Here is an 18,564-nt window from a genome sequence, read left to right on the forward strand (position 1 = left end):
GACCTCGGCGCCGTGAAGCAACAGGGCTAACCCACTGCGCCACCATGCTGCCCGCGATTAGGGGATTTTAACAGCAATTTCATTGCAGCATTAATGTAAGCCTACTTGTGACAATAATAAAGATTATTATTATTAAATTATCTGCTGTTCTTGTGACTGTGGGAACTCACCTGTTTCTCTTTCCCTTTCAGTGCCGGAGACTGATGCTGCTCCATTGCTCCTGAGACAACATGGCAAAACTTCAAATGCTTTCGGCAACCAGTGAACCCGGTTACCACGGCTGTGAGGTGTATCCTGCGTTCTCCCCCAGATCCGCTGACCCAGGTTACTCCCAGGGCATTATGGGAAGTGTTGGCAGTGGCGTCGCCAACGAACAGGAATTTGCAATGAAAAGTGTGAACAGCAACAACCGAAAAGGCCACGCCCAGAACAGCAGTCGGGATGGTCTGAGGAATGGGTACACTTCCCGGGAATTCTCGAAACGCTTCTCGACTGATGAAAAATGCTTCAAGCCCGAGAAAATGCCTAATTCTTTATACATTAACGGGGACCATCGCACAGGCGACAGAACTAAAACTGATGTAACTAACAATAATGAGAGGAACATGCCTCCACAGTACAGAGAACCAAGCAACCCCCCCAAGATTTTGCCTGTATCTGGCAAACTAGAACAGGTAATAATGCACGGTGAGATATGACTAATGTGAGAGAAAAGGTTTTCCAAGCCCAAACAGGACTTGGCGGGTAGCAAGGGTCTGCTCTTGGCTTGGAGAGAATGTGCCCGCAAAGGTGGGATCTGCATTGCCGGGAGGGTGGGTGCGGTCTGGAATTGGGCCAACTGACCTGGGAAAGGGGTCGAGGCTTTCCTCTAGATCACTAGGCTCTCAGCTAAGAATACATAATGAGACTTGGCTGAGAACCAGAAATCAATTACTCTTGTCGGAATTTCACCTGAGGTCCAGAGAAAATATTGCTGGCTTGCCAGTTCTGACTCTCCAATCTTTGTCGTCAATTTCAAAATGTTTATTTGCACAAGATTAAGTGGTTTCAAGCCTTGTGGCTTCTGTCATTGATAAGAGTCTCTATGATTGACATTATTATTGCTCTGTGATGAAAGTAAATGACTTTTTTGAAAGCTTTTTTTACACACCCTACTGCCACTCTTTATTGAACATGGAAATGCCATAGCTTTACATAACAGGGCATGAGGGGCCATGGGTGTGAGTGGAGGGACATAGGGGTATGGGGAGGCCAAACAGTTGGATGGAGTGCCCACAGCTTGCCATAGGGACATGAGAAGGACCTTTGGAGCTCACCTTTTAAAGAGTCCCGTCATGCAGACTAGGACCATGACTCCTCGGAGTGGCTGTGAACCGCGATTCTATAAAACTGGCCCCACTGTGTGAAAATTGCAGAGGAGTAGGTCATATCTATCTCTGCAGTTGCGCTGGCCAGGTCTGGAGTACTGGATCCAGGATATTGACCCGAACCAGCCCACACTTTTAAAGACACTCCCAAAAAAACAGACAGCCCGGGAAAGAGGTTGGAAATCCTGGAATTGCGACCCAAATCCCATTTTAAAGGCCTCCCAAGTCATCCCAACTTGGTGAAAATCCAGCCCAGTGTGAGAGCAGTTACTAAAGTTCCTTTTTACTTGATTACTTGATCGTTATTTTTTTACATGCGGGAAATCCTGTAATGAATTCCATCATTAGCAACTGAATGACGTCCTCGGCCAGTTCAGAGGTCATTGTGTCAACCACGCAGTGTGAGTTTAGAGTCACATATAGGTCAGATCGCACCTGAAGGCATTGATTAACTGGTTGAACATATGAAACAGGAACAGGAGTAGACCATCGGCCCATCGTGCCTGCTCTGCCATTCATTAAGTTGTTGGCTGATTGGATTGTGGCTTCCACTCCACATTCTGCCTCCCGCGATAACCTTTGACTCCTTTGTTAGTCAAGGATCTAACCACCTCTGCCTTGAAAATATTCACTGACCGTGCCTCCATCGCTGTCGGGGCAAGAGAGGTACAAAGACTCATAACCATCTTGAGAAATAATTTCTTCTAATCTCCATCTTAAATGAGTGACCCTTATTCTTCCATTATTATTTCCCTAACTCTAATCTCTGCCACTGGGGAAACATTCAGCATACATGCTGTCAAGTCCCCTCAGGATCTTGTATGTCCCAATAAGATCACCTCTCAGTCCTCTAAACTCCAATGGATACAGGCCCAGCCTATCCAATCTTTCCTCAAGATAATAGCCTCCTTCATCCCAGGTATTAGTCATGTGGACCTTCTCTGAACTGCTTCTAATGTATTTATATCATTTCTTAAATAAGGAGCCCGAAACCGTAATGCTCCTAGATGTGGTCTCACAAACTGTAGGTTAGTGACATCCTGATATTTATTTTCCATTCCCCTTGCAATAAACAACAACATTCTATTTGCTTCATAATCATTGCCGCACCTGCATACTAACCTCTCCTGATTCATGTCCCAGGAGATTCAGATCCCTGTGTACCTCCGAGCTCTGCAATCTCTCTCCATTTAAATGATATGCTGCTTTTCCATTCTTCCTGCCAAACTGGACCAGTTCACGTTTTCCAAAATTGTACTCCATCTGCCAAATCTTTACCCACTCACTTAATCTATTTAGATCCCCCTCCAGACTCTTTGGGCGGGATTCTCCTAGCCCTGGGCCGGAGAATCCTCACAACCGGGCCACGCTACCCCGTCGCCGGCACGCGATTCTCCGCAGTGTGGAGAATCGGCACCATTGGCGCCAGCGTGGTTGGCGCGGCGCCGGTCGTGGGCCGCTCTGTGCGGCCGGCCCGCCGATTCTCGGGCCGGGATGGGCCGAGCGGCCATCGTGGAAACGCTGAGTCCCGCCGGCACCGTTCTAACCTGCTCTCAGTGGCGGGAACTCAGCGTGGAAGGGTCAGGTGGGGGCCTGTCGGGGGGAGGGGGGCTCCGACCCTGGGGGGGGGGGGGGGCCTCCGATGTGGCCTGGCCCACTGATCGGCGGGCCGGCCTCTCTGGCTGGGGGACTCATTTCCTACGCGCCGACCCCTGTAGCCCTGCGCCATGTTGCGTTATGGCCGGCGCATTGACACTGCGCTTGTGCGGATCCCGCGGCGCCCAGGTCGTGCCAGGATTGGCATCTGGAGCGGCGTGAACCGCTCCAGTGCCGTGCTGGCCCCCTGCAGAGGCCAGAATTAATCCTGGGAGCGGCCCGTTCACACCGTCGTAAAGCGCGACGCCGTTTGCGACGGCGTGGACACTCTGCAGCGGGATAAGAGAATCCCGCCCTTTATGTCCTCTTCACAACTTACTTTCCTAACAATCTTTGTATCATCAGCACATCCATCAACCATACATTTGGTCCTTTCATCCAAGTCATTGATATAAATTGTGAATGATTTGAGGCCCCCAGCACTGATCTCTGTAGCACTGCACTTGTCACATCTTGCCGACCTGAAAACCTATTTTCACCTACTCTCTGTATCCTGTTAGCTAACCAATCCTCCATCAATGCTGATATGTTACCCCATACATTATGAGCTCTTATTTTGCATTGTAAACTTTGATGTAGCACCTTGTCAAATGTCTTTTGGAAATCTAGGAACAGCACATCCACAGGTTCCCTTCATCCACATTACCTGTTATTTCCTCAAAGAACTCTTCATAAATTAGTCAAATCAGTATCCAAGGTTAGGTGGGGTCCCCTTTACAAAACCATGTTGACTCTGCATGATTGCATTGAGATTTTCCAACTATAACCTCCTTAATAATAGATTCCAGCAACTTCCATACGACAGATGTACAGCTAACTGACCTGTAGTTTCCTGCTTTTTGTCTCCCCCCCCCTTCCTTGAATTGAGGAGTGACATTTGCTTGTTTCCCATTTGATGGGACCTTTCCACAGTCTAGCGATTTTGGGAAAATTAAACCATCGCATCTACTCTCAGCAACTTCTTCTTTTAAGACCCGAGGAGGAAGTCCATCAGGACCTGGGGACTTGTCAGCTTTCAGTTTGAATCATTTTCTCAGTACCCTGTCCCTGGTGATAGTCTTTGTTTTAAGTTCCTCCCTCCCTTTCACCTCCAGATTCACAATTATTTCTGGAATTTGTATACTCTGCAGTGAAGACCTGTGCAAAATAGCTGTTCAATTCGTCTGCCCTCTCCTTAATTTCTATTATTAATTCCCCATGCTCACTTTCTAGAGGACAACGTTCACTTCCCTTACTCTCCTCCGTCATAAATACCTGTAGAAACTCTGACTATCAGTTTTTATATTTCTAACTAGCTTTCTCTTGTGTTCTAATTACTCCCTCCATATTAAGCTTTTAATCATTCTTTGATGTTCTTTATCAATAGAATCATAGAATCTCTACAGCGCAAAAGGAGGCCATTTGGCCCATTGACTCTGCACCGACCCTCCGAAAGAGTACCCCTCATAGACCCACTCCCCGCCCTATCCCTGTAACCCCACCTAACCTTGGATACTGAGAGACAAGTTGGCATTGCCAATCCACCTAGTCTGCACATCTTTGGACTGTGGGAGGAAACCGGAGCACCGGATGAAATCCAGGCTGATATTCTGTTCAATCTTCTGACCTGCCACTCATTTTTGTGGAATAATATGCATTTTCTTTCAATTTGGCGCTATCTTTAACTTCCTTAATTAGCCACGGACGGTGCATCCGTCACTTAGAGTCTTTCTCGCTGAACGTGTATTTTCTGTGTATTCTGAAATATCTCCATAAATGCTCGTCACTGCATCTCAACTGACCTAGCCCTTAACTTAATTTCCCAGTTCACTTTAGCAGCTCTGTCTTCAGGTCCTCAGAATTCCTCTTATTTAAATTTAAAACGCTGGTCTTCCATTCACTCCTTTTCCCCAGACTGAATGTGAAATTCAATCATATTACAGTCACTACGTACCTAGGAGTGCCTTCATTATGAGGTCAATCATTCATCCTGTTGGGTTTCTGCAGCATTTTCATGGCTTTCCTGGTCACTTGCATGCTTTTACTGATGCTGATCAGATTTGTTGAATTCCCTTTTATGCAATTGGAATTCTTTTTGTTAAACTTAAAAAAAAAAAATTCTGTAAATTTAGAGTACCCAATTCATTTTTCCAATTAAAGGGCAATTTAGCGACGCCAAGTCACCTATCCTGCACATCTTTGGATTGTGGGGGCAAAACCCACGCAAACACAGCGAGAATGTGCAAATGCCACATGGACAGTGACCCAGAGCCGGGATCGAACCTGGGACCTCGGCTCCGTGAGGCTGCAGCACTAATCGCTGCACCAGCAATTGGAATTCTAAACTCACAACACAGTTCTCAGTCCAATTCTACAATCACGCTCGTATACAACGACGACAAATTTAGATTTACTGTCACGTGTACCGAGGTACAGTGAAAAGTATCGTTCTGCGTACAGTCCAGACATGAAAATCATAGGATATACGTAAGTTACACAATGTAAATACATAGACATCGGTGAAGCATACGGAGCTGCAGCCTGCATTTATAAAGCACTTGTACATCTTGTGCATCACTGGTGCATTACCGGTCAAAATTTGACACCGAGCCAACATAAGGCAATATTTGGTGAAATGATCAAAAGTCTGGTCAATGGGTTTTAAAGATTCAAAGAAAAGTAAAGGGCATCTTGACAAATACCTGAATAGGATGGGAATAGAGGGATACGGACCCAGGACGTGTAGAAGATTTTAGTTTAGACGGGCAGCATGGTCGGCACAGGCTTGGAGGGCCGAAGGGCCTGTTCCTGTGCTGTACTTTTCTCTGTTCTTTGATTCCGGGAAAATCATGGACCACTCTCCCCACTGAGCTGGTTTTTGAGCCCTATTCAACTCTGCCTAAAGTGGAAGGTCTTCCTGTCCTTTAGAAGAGTGTAAAAATCCAAACCTAAGAGGAAATAATAATCTTATTTTTCCAGCGCTGCTGCCTGTGTCTTTGCTGGTGCTTTTTTTCAGTATTGTTTGCCTGTAGTACTATCAGAAGATTGCTGAGGTAATGATGCAGCATTAGAAAGTGGGAATGTGCACAGCGTTGCAGCAATGCCTGGTAGTTTACAGGAAGATTGATTCTAGCACATCTTTTCGTGAGCTCAGGTGGCATTGTTAATGTGAAAACAAAGTGTGAACTGGTTTGAACCGGTCCTTGAGCTGTCAAGCCAACAACTTTGAAATTACCGTTTTGTAGATTGTAGTTTTATTCTGGTTTGGCTTCATTTAACTGTCAACAACAGCTGGCAGTAAAGCCATCAAAACAAATAGAAAATAAACTGGAAAAAAGCCATTAGGCCCAATATGCCTGTTTGCTTGGTTGGAAAAACCACGGGCCTGATTCAGTTTTAATCAGTGGGGAAGCAGAGTAAGTTACCCAAAATGCAAGCAATCAAATTGTTCTGCCCCTGATTTAAGAGGTTCAGGATGTGTGCGTAGATGGGTGTGCGCGCGTCGGTGGGTGTGCGCGCGTCGGTGGGTGTGTGTGTGCGCCCGTCGGTGGGTGTGTGTGTGCGCGTCGGTGGGTGTGTGTGTGTGCGTCGGTGGGTGTGTGTGCGTCGGTGGGTGTGTGTGCATCGGTGGGTGTATGTGCGTCGGTGGTTGGGTGTGCGTCGGTGGGTGGGTGTGTCTGATTGTTGTGTGTGCCTGTGTGTTGCTGAAGTGAGTGTATAAAAATAAAAATGCATTTTTGCTCCATGGACACAAAATGATTAATCAAGGCAAGCTGGGTCTTAGTTGTCTCATTTTTAATTCCAGGTACTTTGAGAGTCAATGCACAGATTTCCAATCAAAATGACATGACCGACCATATGATGTATGTCTATAGGAGAGGACTTTTCCTTTTGTTTAAGCAGATTATTGGATGTTGTTGGCTGACTAATCGTTCTGTAATGGGAAGCCAAGTTACGTTCCTGATTTGGGATAAAAAACAGAAAATGTTGGAAAAACTCAGCAGGTCTGGCAGCATTAGTAGAGAGAGAAACGCAGTTAACTTTTAGAGTCCATATGACTCAGCTTCACTTTCCTGTCAGACCCCCCACACCCGTTTGACTCCCGTGTCACAGGGATGTAATCAGACAAGATTTAACAGCAAGAAAGAGACAGGTGGGCCCTGGAGAGGTTTCGGGTGGGAATTCCAGAACTAAGCACCCAGGCAGCCGAGACACAGTTGACAGTGGTGGGGTGAAGAATGTCGGGGTGCACAAGGCTATAATGAGAGGAACTTGGAGTTCTTGGAGGGCTTCAGGCCTGGAGGAGAGGACAGAGATAAGGGTTTTTTGTGGTTTGCTACTACAAAGCAGCTTGCAGGCCATTTGAGAGGGCAGCTACATTGCTGCAGATCTGGAGTCACAGATAAGAACATAAGAACTAGGAGCAGGAGTAGGCCATCTGGCCCCTCGAGCCTGCTCCACCATTCAATGAGATCATGGCTGATCTTTTGTGGACTCAGCTCCACTTTCCGGCCCGAACACCATAACCCTTAGTCCCTTTATTCTTCAATAGATGGACCGCTGATGCAATTTAATGGAGGTAAAACAGGCTAGGGCTGCTTTAGCACTTGGCTATATAGCTGGCTTTTAAAGCAGACCAAGGAGGGCCAGCAGAACGGTTCAATTCCCGTACCAGCCTCCCCGAACAGGCGCCGGAAGCTGGCGACTAGGGGCTTTTCACTAACTTCATTTGAAGCCTACTTGTGACAATAAGCGATTTTCATTTCATTTTCAAAAAACAGTCTCATTTTGGGCACGGTTTGCAGGTGTTTCTCTGCGCCTGCAGTGCCGAGAACAATCCTGCTATCAAACGGGACTCTTTTCTTGGCATTGGCAAGAAATGCCCCACTGAGGCCTCACTTAACTCGTCAATGCAGAAAGAGATCGGGGGCGTCACGCTTGTGTGGACCATTACTAAACGGTGTCATGGCGAGGTCTCCCAGGTGTAGGCATTCATTCCCGGGCCTTGGGAGCATCGGGCGGCAACATACTTCAGGGAGCCTATCTGCTCACTTAAATATGTAAATCTGGCGAGATTTACCAGCAAGCTTAAGATTTATTCTTACCGTCCTTTCACAAAGCTTTACCTACCAGGAATTCCTATTGGGAAATCAGTCCTGCCCCAGTGCAATGTTCGATCCATTGGTACTGTTGGGAATATTGTGGTCAACCCTCTGGGATTATCCTGGAATCTCCCAAAAAATAAAGATTAATCACCTGGACACTGCGACCGGCAACCCAGGAGGAAAGAAACCATCGGTCACTAAAAGCCGCTGTGATTTCCTCCCCTTTTTAAAAAAAACGCTTGTGTATTGATTCCAGAAATATTGGCGACGGAATTAACAGGTTGTTTTACCTAATGGGAGGTCATGTGATGCAAGATCCTGATTAAAGTTGTCAGCTCTGAGGGGGAGTGATAATAAATCAGGTTTCCCAGTGTCACTACAAGGATTCTCAGCCAGCTCCTCCCCAAGAGTTGCGCAAAGAGCTGTGTTAATTTTGTTGTTTATTATTAGGCAAGGAAAGTGTGCAACCCACATTATGTAGCATTTGAAATATCTCTTGCCTGCCGGGTTTAACGGCATTTAATGAATAGCTTGGATGAGGTTATTAATTTTCAATTGTGCCATTGAATGCAAATCATCCAAAGGTTCATTGTTTGGTGATTGATCTCCAATCTGAAGTGGCTGTTGATCTAATCGCTGGAACTGGAGGCTTGTTCCTATGGTAAACAGAGTGTGATAATACCTCCGATTCCTCAGAAACCATGCAGTGGATTCCAGAAAACAAAGGCAGGCACTGGAGTTCCAATAGAATGTCGGTGCTGCGCTCATCGTTAGAAATAGTCTTAAATCTAAAAACAGAGACAGCAAATAAAAATAGAGCTGTCGAGCGTTCTCTCGTTCTACCCTGTACAGGCTTGTAGGGTGCAATCCTGGAACTGAGGAGAATGGATGAAATACTCGGCAATCCACAGTGCATACCTCTCTACCTGACATTGATCCTTTAAGGTTCCTCCTTCAAGCTGCTTTGGCCAAGCTGTTGGTCACCTGTCCATTTGTGATTTGGTGCCAGGTTTTGTTTGATGGCATTGCTGTGAAGCGCCTATGTTAAAGGTAAGTTATTTTTGTTGCGTACACAACAGGGCAATTGCATCAAAATATTTATTAAATTATTCTTTTTTTTTTAAATTTGCTCTGTCAAAGCGTTGGAGGTGAGAGTAAGTCAGTGATTGAAGAGAGGGAATAGGTGAGCAAAGCAGAGATGGTGGGTGAGATTTCAGTGTGCCCTCCCTGTGCAGATGGGGTGCAATGCTTTCTGCACACCCCACCCGATTTTACTCACCGCTATAGTCAATGGAGAGTAATCTTGTGCAAGGTGTAAGGCAGGCATTCCACACGAACCTGTGGGTTTCCCACCCAGCGTGTGAGCTTAAAGTTAATCCCTTGTGTTTCTGGTGATCTGCCAGTCTGAAAAGCTGCATACGGTGTGAAGGAAATAACTGCAGAGCTGGTGAATTCGGAGGAGAATCTTGACAGCTTTTATAACAGGAGACCATCACTGTTTGAGGGAAGCGGATCATTGGACCATTTCCAGGTTTGTGTTAAGCTGAGCGATATTAATTCAACACAAACCAATGTAGGGCATAATTAATTAATCAAGTGCCAGTTTAATTAACTAGCTCGTTTGAGATAAATGATGTTCACGTAGAGACATTTAATATTAATTGTCGCCAATGCATCACCCTCATTGTTTCCCCGTGCCTGCATGGGGTTTCCTCCGGGTGCTTCGGTTTCCTCCCACCGTCCAAAGGCGTGCAGGTTAGGTGGATTGACCATGATTTTTTTAAAAATTGCTCTTTGTTGTCCAAATATGTGCAGTTTGGGTGAGGTTACGGGGATGGGGTAGGGGGCCTAGGTAGGGTGCTCTTTCGGAGGGTCAGTGCAGACTCCATGGGCTGAATGGCCTCCTACACTGTAGAGATTCTATGGAGTCTAAGTGCGGATGGGAGTGGAGAGAAAAATTCCACCAATAGAGATTTTAAATTGAAAATGAGAGTGAGAGGGTGGGAGTGAGGGAATAAAGGATTGGAGTGGATTGCATTGGATTGTTTGCTGTCATGTGTACCAAGGTACAGTGAAAAGTATTTTTCTGGGGAGGTGTGGGCCGAATGGCCTCCTTCTGTGCTATAACACTTCCGTGATTCTGCCTGCCAGGGATGCAGAAAACTGACATTCTGGCACACCATGCCAAAGATTTGGATGGCAGGAGAGGAATAATTTATAAAGTGCCAGATTCACATCCCAAAGCATCCCATGGCTAATTAAGGTCTTCTTAAAGTTAGGTCATTGGTGTGATGGTGGAAATATGGCAGCCAGTTTGCACACAGCAAGCTCCCACAAAGCAATGTGATAACAACCAGACAATCTGTTTTGGTGATGTTGGGTGACGAGTAGATGTTGGTAAGGAGACTGCGGAGAGCTTCCCTGCTCTTTTTCAGAGTAGTGCCATGGGATCTTTACACTTTTCTATCGTCATTTATTGCCCATGCATAATCATCCCTGAGAGGTGGTGATGAGCTACCTTCTTGAACTGCTACAGTACATGTGGTGTGGGTATACCTACATTGCTGTTCGGGAGGGAGTTAAATGACTATGACCCAGTGACAGTATCCAGTGCCTAAGTCAATCCCGAGATGGCCGTCCACTTTTATTTTTATGTAACCTTTCTATTGTGCTTTGCTAGGCCATGTCTGAGTGCATTAAAAGCCAATTACATCGCGGCGGGCCTGGGGTGACATGTAGGTCAGACCAGGTAAGGATGACAGATTTCCTTCACGAAAAGGAAACTACAACAACAACTGATACTTATGTAGTGCCTTTAACATCATGAAACATCCTAAGACAATCCACTGGATTGCTATAAAACAAAATTAGACATTGAGTCACATAAGACAGATAACCAAAAGCTTGGTCAAAGAAGTAGAGTTTAAGCAGCATCTTGAAGGGTAAAAGCGAGGGAGAGATTTAGGGAGGGAATTCCACAGCTAAGGGCTTTAGCTGACCGTACAGTTATCAAAGGTGGAAAATTGAAATCCGGGATGTTCAGCAGGCTAGGTTTAGAGGAGCGTGGCTTTCTCAGAGGGTTGTAGGGCTAGAGGAGTTCACAGAGGTCAGGAGGGGCAAAGCCATGGAGCAGTTTGCGAACAAAGGATGAGGATGTTAAATCGAAGTGTTGCTTGACTGGAAAGCAATGTAGGGTCAGTGAGCACAGGGGTGCGGGGTGAATGGGACTCATTGCAATTAAGAACATGTGCAGGCAACCACCCAGGGGAGCATGAAATAGTTAAGTCCAGAAGTAACAAAGCTATAGATGAGCGTTTCAGCTAAGGCAGGGACGAAGTTGGTGCAGTGGAAGTGTAAATAGGCAGTGTGTTTATAAGAAGTAGAAAGGGCCGAGTATAACTCATTGGGAGACACTAGATGTAATGGTGCCAGAGCAGGAAGAGAAACCATTGCCAGTAGCATTCTGGTTAACAATTCGAATGAGAATGGAACCGGTGTCCCATGACTTTTACCTATATCCCATGTGGTTGTCTTTCCATAAAGGGACACCGGGTGGAATCTGGAGGGTGGGAGACATATTTGATTGAGTTATGAAATTAAATAAAATGAAAATCGTTTATTGTCACAAGTAGGCTTCAATGAGGAGCTTCGGGGAGGCTGGTATAGGAATTGAACTGTGCTGCTGGCCAGCCTTGGTCTGCTTTAAAAACCAGCGATTTAACCCAGTGTGCTAAACCAGCCTCGGACAGCTTCTGTGCCCTACCAGGAGAAGAACTACCAAGGCTGAGGACTCACTTAGAAAGCAGCCACTTGATCCTATCACATGCATAGAAGCAGAAAGGGTTAAGCAGGGGAGGGGATGAAATAAATGTTTAAATGGTATCAAACAAATGGGTGCACAAAGTTTAGATTATTAGATTCAGAAGCTCGGGAATACACCTCATTTGAAGCCGTTCATAAAATACCAACATTACTCAAATCAGAAACAAAGTTCCATTGTTTAAAATGTCTGTGAGCTAAACTTGACTGAAATTCAGATTAAGTTGAGAATTCCAAATGCCACATTAACTTCCTCTGCGGTTTCAGTCAAAGCGAGCAGCTCATTCACAAACTGTATAAATTTAATATTCAAAAGATCTTTTTTAAATCAGGGCTGCTGTCAAATAGCAAATAGATGGAAGCAGCACCATCTCCTGGAAGATGTTGTACTAAGTTTAGCTGGAGCTGTTGCTAATGATAAAGTGTATTAATCATTCAGTGCTTAAACAGTTTAGGTGGGGACTGTCATCTCAAGAGTCGTATCTGTGCATCGGCACATTCATTGCGCCTTAGTCACAGAAATTTGGCAAATAGCAAATTTTACATTTCTGGCCACTTTTGTGTCCTCATAAACATCAAGACATAGGGGACGAGGGGTTACAATGTTGTCTTGATGACAGCCTTGGCTCAGAGATCGGATTTTTGCCTCTTGCTCAAAGGAGTCTTAAATTCCACGACAGAAACGTGAGCAGTACACCCGTTATTAACATCCGTTATAGGGAATAGGGGCCCACCATTAATCTGTTATTGGGAATAGGGGCCCACCATTAATCTGTTATTGGGAATAGGGGCCCACCATTAATCTGTGATTGGGAATAAGGGCCCACCATTAATCTGTGATTGGGAATAGGGGCCCAGCATTAATCTGTTATTGGGAATTGGGGCCCACCATTAATCTATGATTGGGAATAGGGGCCCACCATTAATCTGTGATTGGGAATAGGGGCCCACCATTAATCTGTTATTGGGAATTGGGGCCCACCATTAATCTGGTATTGGGAATAGGGGCCCACCATTAATCTGTGATTGGGAATAGGGGCCCACCATTAATCTGTGATTGGGAATAGGGGCCCACCATTAATCTGTGATTGGGAATAGGGGCCCACCATTAATCTGTGACTGGGAATAGGGGCCCACCATTAATCTGTGATTGGGAATAGGGGCCCACCATTAATCTGTTATTGGGAATTGGGGCCCACCATTAATCTGGTATTGGGAATAGGGGCCCACCATTAATCTGTGATTGGGAATAGGGACCCACCATTAATCTGTTATTGGGAATAGGGGCCCACCATTAATCTGTGATTGGGAATAGGGGCCCACCATTAATCTGTGATTGGGAATAGGGGCCCACCATTAATCTGTTATTGGGAATAGGGACCCACCATTAATCTGTGATTGGGAATAGGGGCCCACCATTAATCTGTGATTGGGAATAGGGGCCCACCATTAATCTGTGATTGGGAATAGGGGCCCACCATTAATCTGTTATTGGGAATAGGGGCCCACCATTAATCTGTGATTGGGAATAGGGGCCCACCATTAATCTGTTATTGGGAATAGGGCCCACCATTAATCTGTGATTGGGAATAGGGGCCCACCATTAATCTGTGATTGGGAATAGGGGCCCACCATTAATCTGTGATTGGGAATAGGGACCCACCATTAATCTGTTATTGGGAATAGGGGCCCACCATTAATCTGTTATTGGGAATAGGGGCCCACCATTAATCTGTGATTGGGAATAGGGGCCCACCATTAATCTGTGATTGGGAATAGGGGCCCACCATTAATCTGTTATTGGGAATAGGGGCCCACCATTAATCTGTTATTGGGAATAGGGGCCCACCATTAATCTATGATTGGGAATATGGGCCCACCATTAATCTATGATTGGGAATAGGGGCCCACCATTAATCTGTTATTGGGAATAGGTGCCCACCATTAATCTGTTATTGGGAATAGTGGCCCACCATTAATCTGTGATTGGGAATAGGGTCCCACCATTAATCTGTGATTGGGAATAGGGGCCCACCATTAATCTGTTATTGGGAATAGGGGCCCACCATTAATCTGTTATTGGGAATAGGGGCCCACCATTAATCTGTGATTGGGAATAGTGGCCCACCATTAATCTGTGATTGGGAATAGGGGCCCACCATTAATCTGGTATTGGGAATAGGGGCCCACCATTAATCTGTTATTGGGAATAGGGGCCCACCATTAATCAGTTATTGGGAATTGGGGCCCACCATTAATCTGTGATTGGGAATAGGGGCCCACCATTAATCTGTTATTGGGAATAGGGGCCCACCATTAACCTATGATTGGGAATAGGGGCCCATCATTTAACTGGTATTGGGAATAGGGGCCCACCATTAATCTGGTATTGGGAATAGGGGCCCACCATTAATCTGTGATTGGGAATAGGGGCCCACCATTAATCTGTGATTGGGAATAGGGGCCCACCATTAATCTGTGATTGGGAATATGGGCCCACCATTAATCTATGATTGGGAATAGGGGCCCACCATTAATCTGTTATTGGGAATAGGGGCCCACCATTAATCTGTTATTGGGAATAGTGGCCCACCATTAATCTGTGATTGGGAATAGGGTCCCACCATTAATCTGTGATTGGGAATAGGGGCCCACCATTAATCTGTTATTGGGAATAGGGGCCCACCATTAATCTGTTATTGGGAATAGGGGCCCACCATTAATATGTGATTGGGAATAGTGGCCCACCATTAATCTGTGATTGGGAATAGGGGCCCACCATTAATCTGGTATTGGGAATAGGGGCCCACCATTAATCTGTTATTGGGAATAGGGGCCCACCATTAATCTGTTATTGGGAATTGGGGCCCACCATTAATCTGTGATTGGGAATAGGGGCCCACCATTAATCTGTTATTGGGAATAGGGGCCCACCATTAACCTATGATTGGGAATAGGGGCCCATCATTTAACTGGTATTGGGAATAGGGGCCCACCATTAATCTGGTATTGGGAATAGGGGCCCACCATTAATCTGTGATTGGGACTAGGGGCCCACCATTAATCTGTGATTGGGAATAGGGGCCCACCATTAATCTGTTATTGAAAATAGGGGCCCGACATTAATCTGTTATTGGGAATAGGGGCCCACCATTAATCTGTGACTGGGAATAGTGGCCCACCATTAATCTGTGATTGGGAATAGGGGCCCACCATTAATCTGTTATTGGGAATAGGGGCCCACCAGTAATCTGTGATTTGGAATAGGGGCCCACCATTAATCTGTGATTGGGAATAGGGTCCCACCATTAATCTGTTATTGGGAATAGGGGCCCACCATTAATCTGTGATTGGGAATAGGGGCCCACCATTAATCTGTTATTGGGAATAGGGGCCCACCATTAATCTGTTATTGGGAATAGGGGCCCACCATTAATCTGTGATTGGGAATAGGGGCCCAGCATTAATCTGTTATTGGGAATTGGGGCCCACCATTAATCTGGTATTGGGAATAGGGTCCCACCATTAATCTGTGATTGGGAATAGGGGCCCACCATTAATCAGGTATTGGGAATAAGGGCCCACCATTAATCTGTGATTGGGAATAGGGGCCCACCATTAATCTGTGATTGGGAATAGGGGCCCACCATTAATCTGTGACTGGGAATAGGGGCCCACCATTAATCTGTGATTGGGAATAGGGGCCCACCATTAATCTGTGATTGGGAATAGGGGCCCACCATTAATCTGTGATTGGGAATAGGGGCCCACCATTAGTCTGTTATTGGGAATAGTGGCCCACCATTAATCTGTGATTGGGAATAGGGGCCCACCATTAATCTGTTATTGGGAATAGTGGCCCACCATTAATCTGTGATTGGGAATAGGGGCCCACCATTAATCTGTTATTGGTACGGGTACGATCTACTGGCTGTTCACGCCGCCGGGATATTCCGGTCCCATGTCGTCGCCCAGGTTTCCCGGCGACTAAGCGTGCAGTGACTGAGAAATACAGTTGACAACGGCTGGGTCGGAAAATCCGGCAGGCCGCCTCCTCCGCTGAATAACACGCGGCAGGGTGGTTGGTAAATCCTGCTCAACATCTCTGTATCCAGCCTGTCCAGTCCTGGCTGAAGACTGTACAGGACTGAAGAATAAAGGGATTAAGGGTTATGGTGTTAGGGCCGGAAAGTGGAGCTGAGTCCACAAAAGATCAGCCATGATCTCATTGAATGGTGGAGCAGGCTCGAGGGGCCAGATGGCCTACTCCTGCTCCTAGTTCTTATGTTCTTATGGTCAGAGTCTGAAATGGTTCAATGAGGTCCCCTCTCACTCTTCAAAATCCCAGTGAATACAGGCTACTGTTGCAGCATGATAGCGCAAGTGGATAGCACAGTGGCTCCACAGCGCCAGGGTCCCAGGGTCGATTTCCCGTTGGGTCACTGTCTGCGGAGTCTGCAGGTTCTCCCCGTGTCTGCGTGGGTTTCCTCTGGGTGCTCCGGTTTCCTCCCACAGTCCAAAGACGTGCAGATTAGTTGGATTGGCCATGATAAATTGCCTTTAGTGACCAAAAGTGTTAGCAGGGGTTATTGGGTTACGGGGATAGGGTGGAATTGAGGGCTTAAGTGGGTCGGTGCAGACTCGATGGGCCGAATGGCCTCCTTCTGCACTGTATGTTCTATGTACCTATGTACTCAAGCCAATCTCTCCTCATTCAACGATCCTGACATCCTAGGAATCAGTCCAATGAACCGAGGGCAAGTCTATCCTTTCTTGGGCAAGACGACCAAAACTGCACACAGTGCTCCAAGTGCCACACCAAGGTCCTGTACACTGCAGTTAAACATTCTGCTCACACCTGCTAAGAGCACGCCAGCTTGCATTGCCACTGGGTGCGATTTAATGGAAATGTTTCCAAATGTGGTAGCGAGCAGGAACATCTGCAAACTTCCCGACGGTCGTCCCAGCGAGGCCGTCGCCAGTAACAAACATTAATAGGTCCACTTAATGAGGCCCCGCGGGCTTTGCGCCGCAAATGACTGTCCAGCTGGCTGATTCACGGGGATTGCGCTTGCCAGCTCCCCGCTAATGAAAGGTTGCAGCGCTTAAACGGACCCTGCAGAGGTAATCCCACACAGCATTCTGGGGTGTGACCTGATTCCTGCTGGACACGGTGGACTCGCAACGGGATACCCTGTTTCCCCGATGGGCTGGGAGGATCAGCTACAGGACAGCCCAGTGCCACCTGGGAGGAAGTGGCAGCGGCCATCAGCATGGGGAGCGTGACCTGGCGGACTGCCACCCAGTGTCGCAAAAAGCTCACACCGCCCCCCACCCAGCACCATGCCCGGTAGTGGTGCTCACCCATTGCTCCCCCCCCCCCCCCCCCCCCCCAGTGCACAATGCACGTGGCTCACGATCAACTCTCTGTGTCCCCGGAGAAGAACCTGGCTCATAACACACGGGGGAGGACCCAGCCAGGTGATGGGGTGCTGGGCATCAGCGGCCTCATCCCCTATGAGGAACGGGCCCTGGAGGTTGTGGGGGTGGCCGGGGACAAATAGGTCTTCAGTGTCGAGGTTGGCCTACACCGCAGAGGTGGGCAAACCCACCACCACCCCCCAGAGGACCGGTAACATGCAAGTTGTACATGTCAGCATGTTGATCCTGCCCTCCACTGACTACTTGTCCATTCTCCCATAGGATCTCCATCCGGCGGTGCCAGCCCATCCAAAGATGTCAGCAACACACCAGCAAGTCCACAACCGATTGGAGGAGTCCCAAAGGCTGGGGACACAGGCAATAACACCTGTAATGTGTGGCATCGAGACCAACACTGCTGGGGTGCGACCGCAGTGGAGAGCCTGGAACACGACATCAACACCATGAATGATGGCATCCAAGGCATGGCTCAGTCAGTGGCAGCCATGGCTAAGCACCTCGGCAGCATGTCCCAGTCACTGGGAGATGTGTCCACCCCCCAGGTGGTCCTGTCCAGTGCACAGCAGAGCATGTCCCAGTCACTGGAGGACGAGTCCCACTCTCAGGTGGTCCTGGCCGGAGAGCTGCAGAGCATGGCTGGGTCTCAGGTAGGCATCGCTGAGGTGCTCCACAGCATATCCCGGTTGCTGAGGACCGTGTCCCAGATGCAGGTGGACGGTGGTGACGCACTGCAGAGCATGGCCCGGGCACAGAGGGGCATCGCTGAAGGCATCGACACTATGGTGCAGACAATGAGAGACCGCCAGGGCTGGCAGAGCCAGATGACATAGGGGCATCCGGAGCTCAATCCAGCTGCCCCTCAGTCCTGAGGGTGGGGGGAGGGGAGGGGGTGGTATGACAGACTTAGCCACATTCTATGTGAAGCGGCGAGGATGAGGGCCTCCCTGGCACTCCGCGTATGCCGAACCATCGCCGCTGCCACCTGTCTCCATCCTCCTGCTGGTCTTGCAGGTCTTCCCCGGGCTCATCCTCCAGCCCCTCTTGGTCCGGCGCCTCCTCGACCTCCTCCTCGGTGGTGGCCACATGTTCCTCCTCCACCTCCAGTATGTTGCCCTGCTGCTGTGCCAGGTTGTGGAGGGCACCGCAGACCACCACAAAACGGGGGAGCCTCCAGGGGATGTACTGCAGTGTACCAG

At 47.6% G+C, this 18,564-nt stretch overlaps 1 protein-coding gene across 6 annotated transcripts in view; it reads left to right on the plus strand.

The window, feature by feature from the left end:
- LOC140409259 (leucine zipper putative tumor suppressor 3-like) overlaps window positions 1-18,564 on the plus strand; it is a 344,557-nt gene that overhangs the window by 291,537 nt on the left and 34,456 nt on the right. For all 6 annotated transcript variants that reach the window (XM_072497602.1, XM_072497604.1, XM_072497605.1 and 3 more), the window contains exon 2: window positions 192-674. In XM_072497602.1, coding sequence (XP_072353703.1) covers window positions 231-674 — 444 coding nt within the window. In that variant the 5' untranslated portion in view covers window positions 192-230. The remainder of the gene's footprint in view (window positions 1-191; window positions 675-18,564) is intronic.

This window comes from Scyliorhinus torazame, chromosome 3, assembly GCF_047496885.1.
Source record: "Scyliorhinus torazame isolate Kashiwa2021f chromosome 3, sScyTor2.1, whole genome shotgun sequence".
Taxonomy (NCBI): Eukaryota; Metazoa; Chordata; class Chondrichthyes; order Carcharhiniformes; family Scyliorhinidae; genus Scyliorhinus; species Scyliorhinus torazame.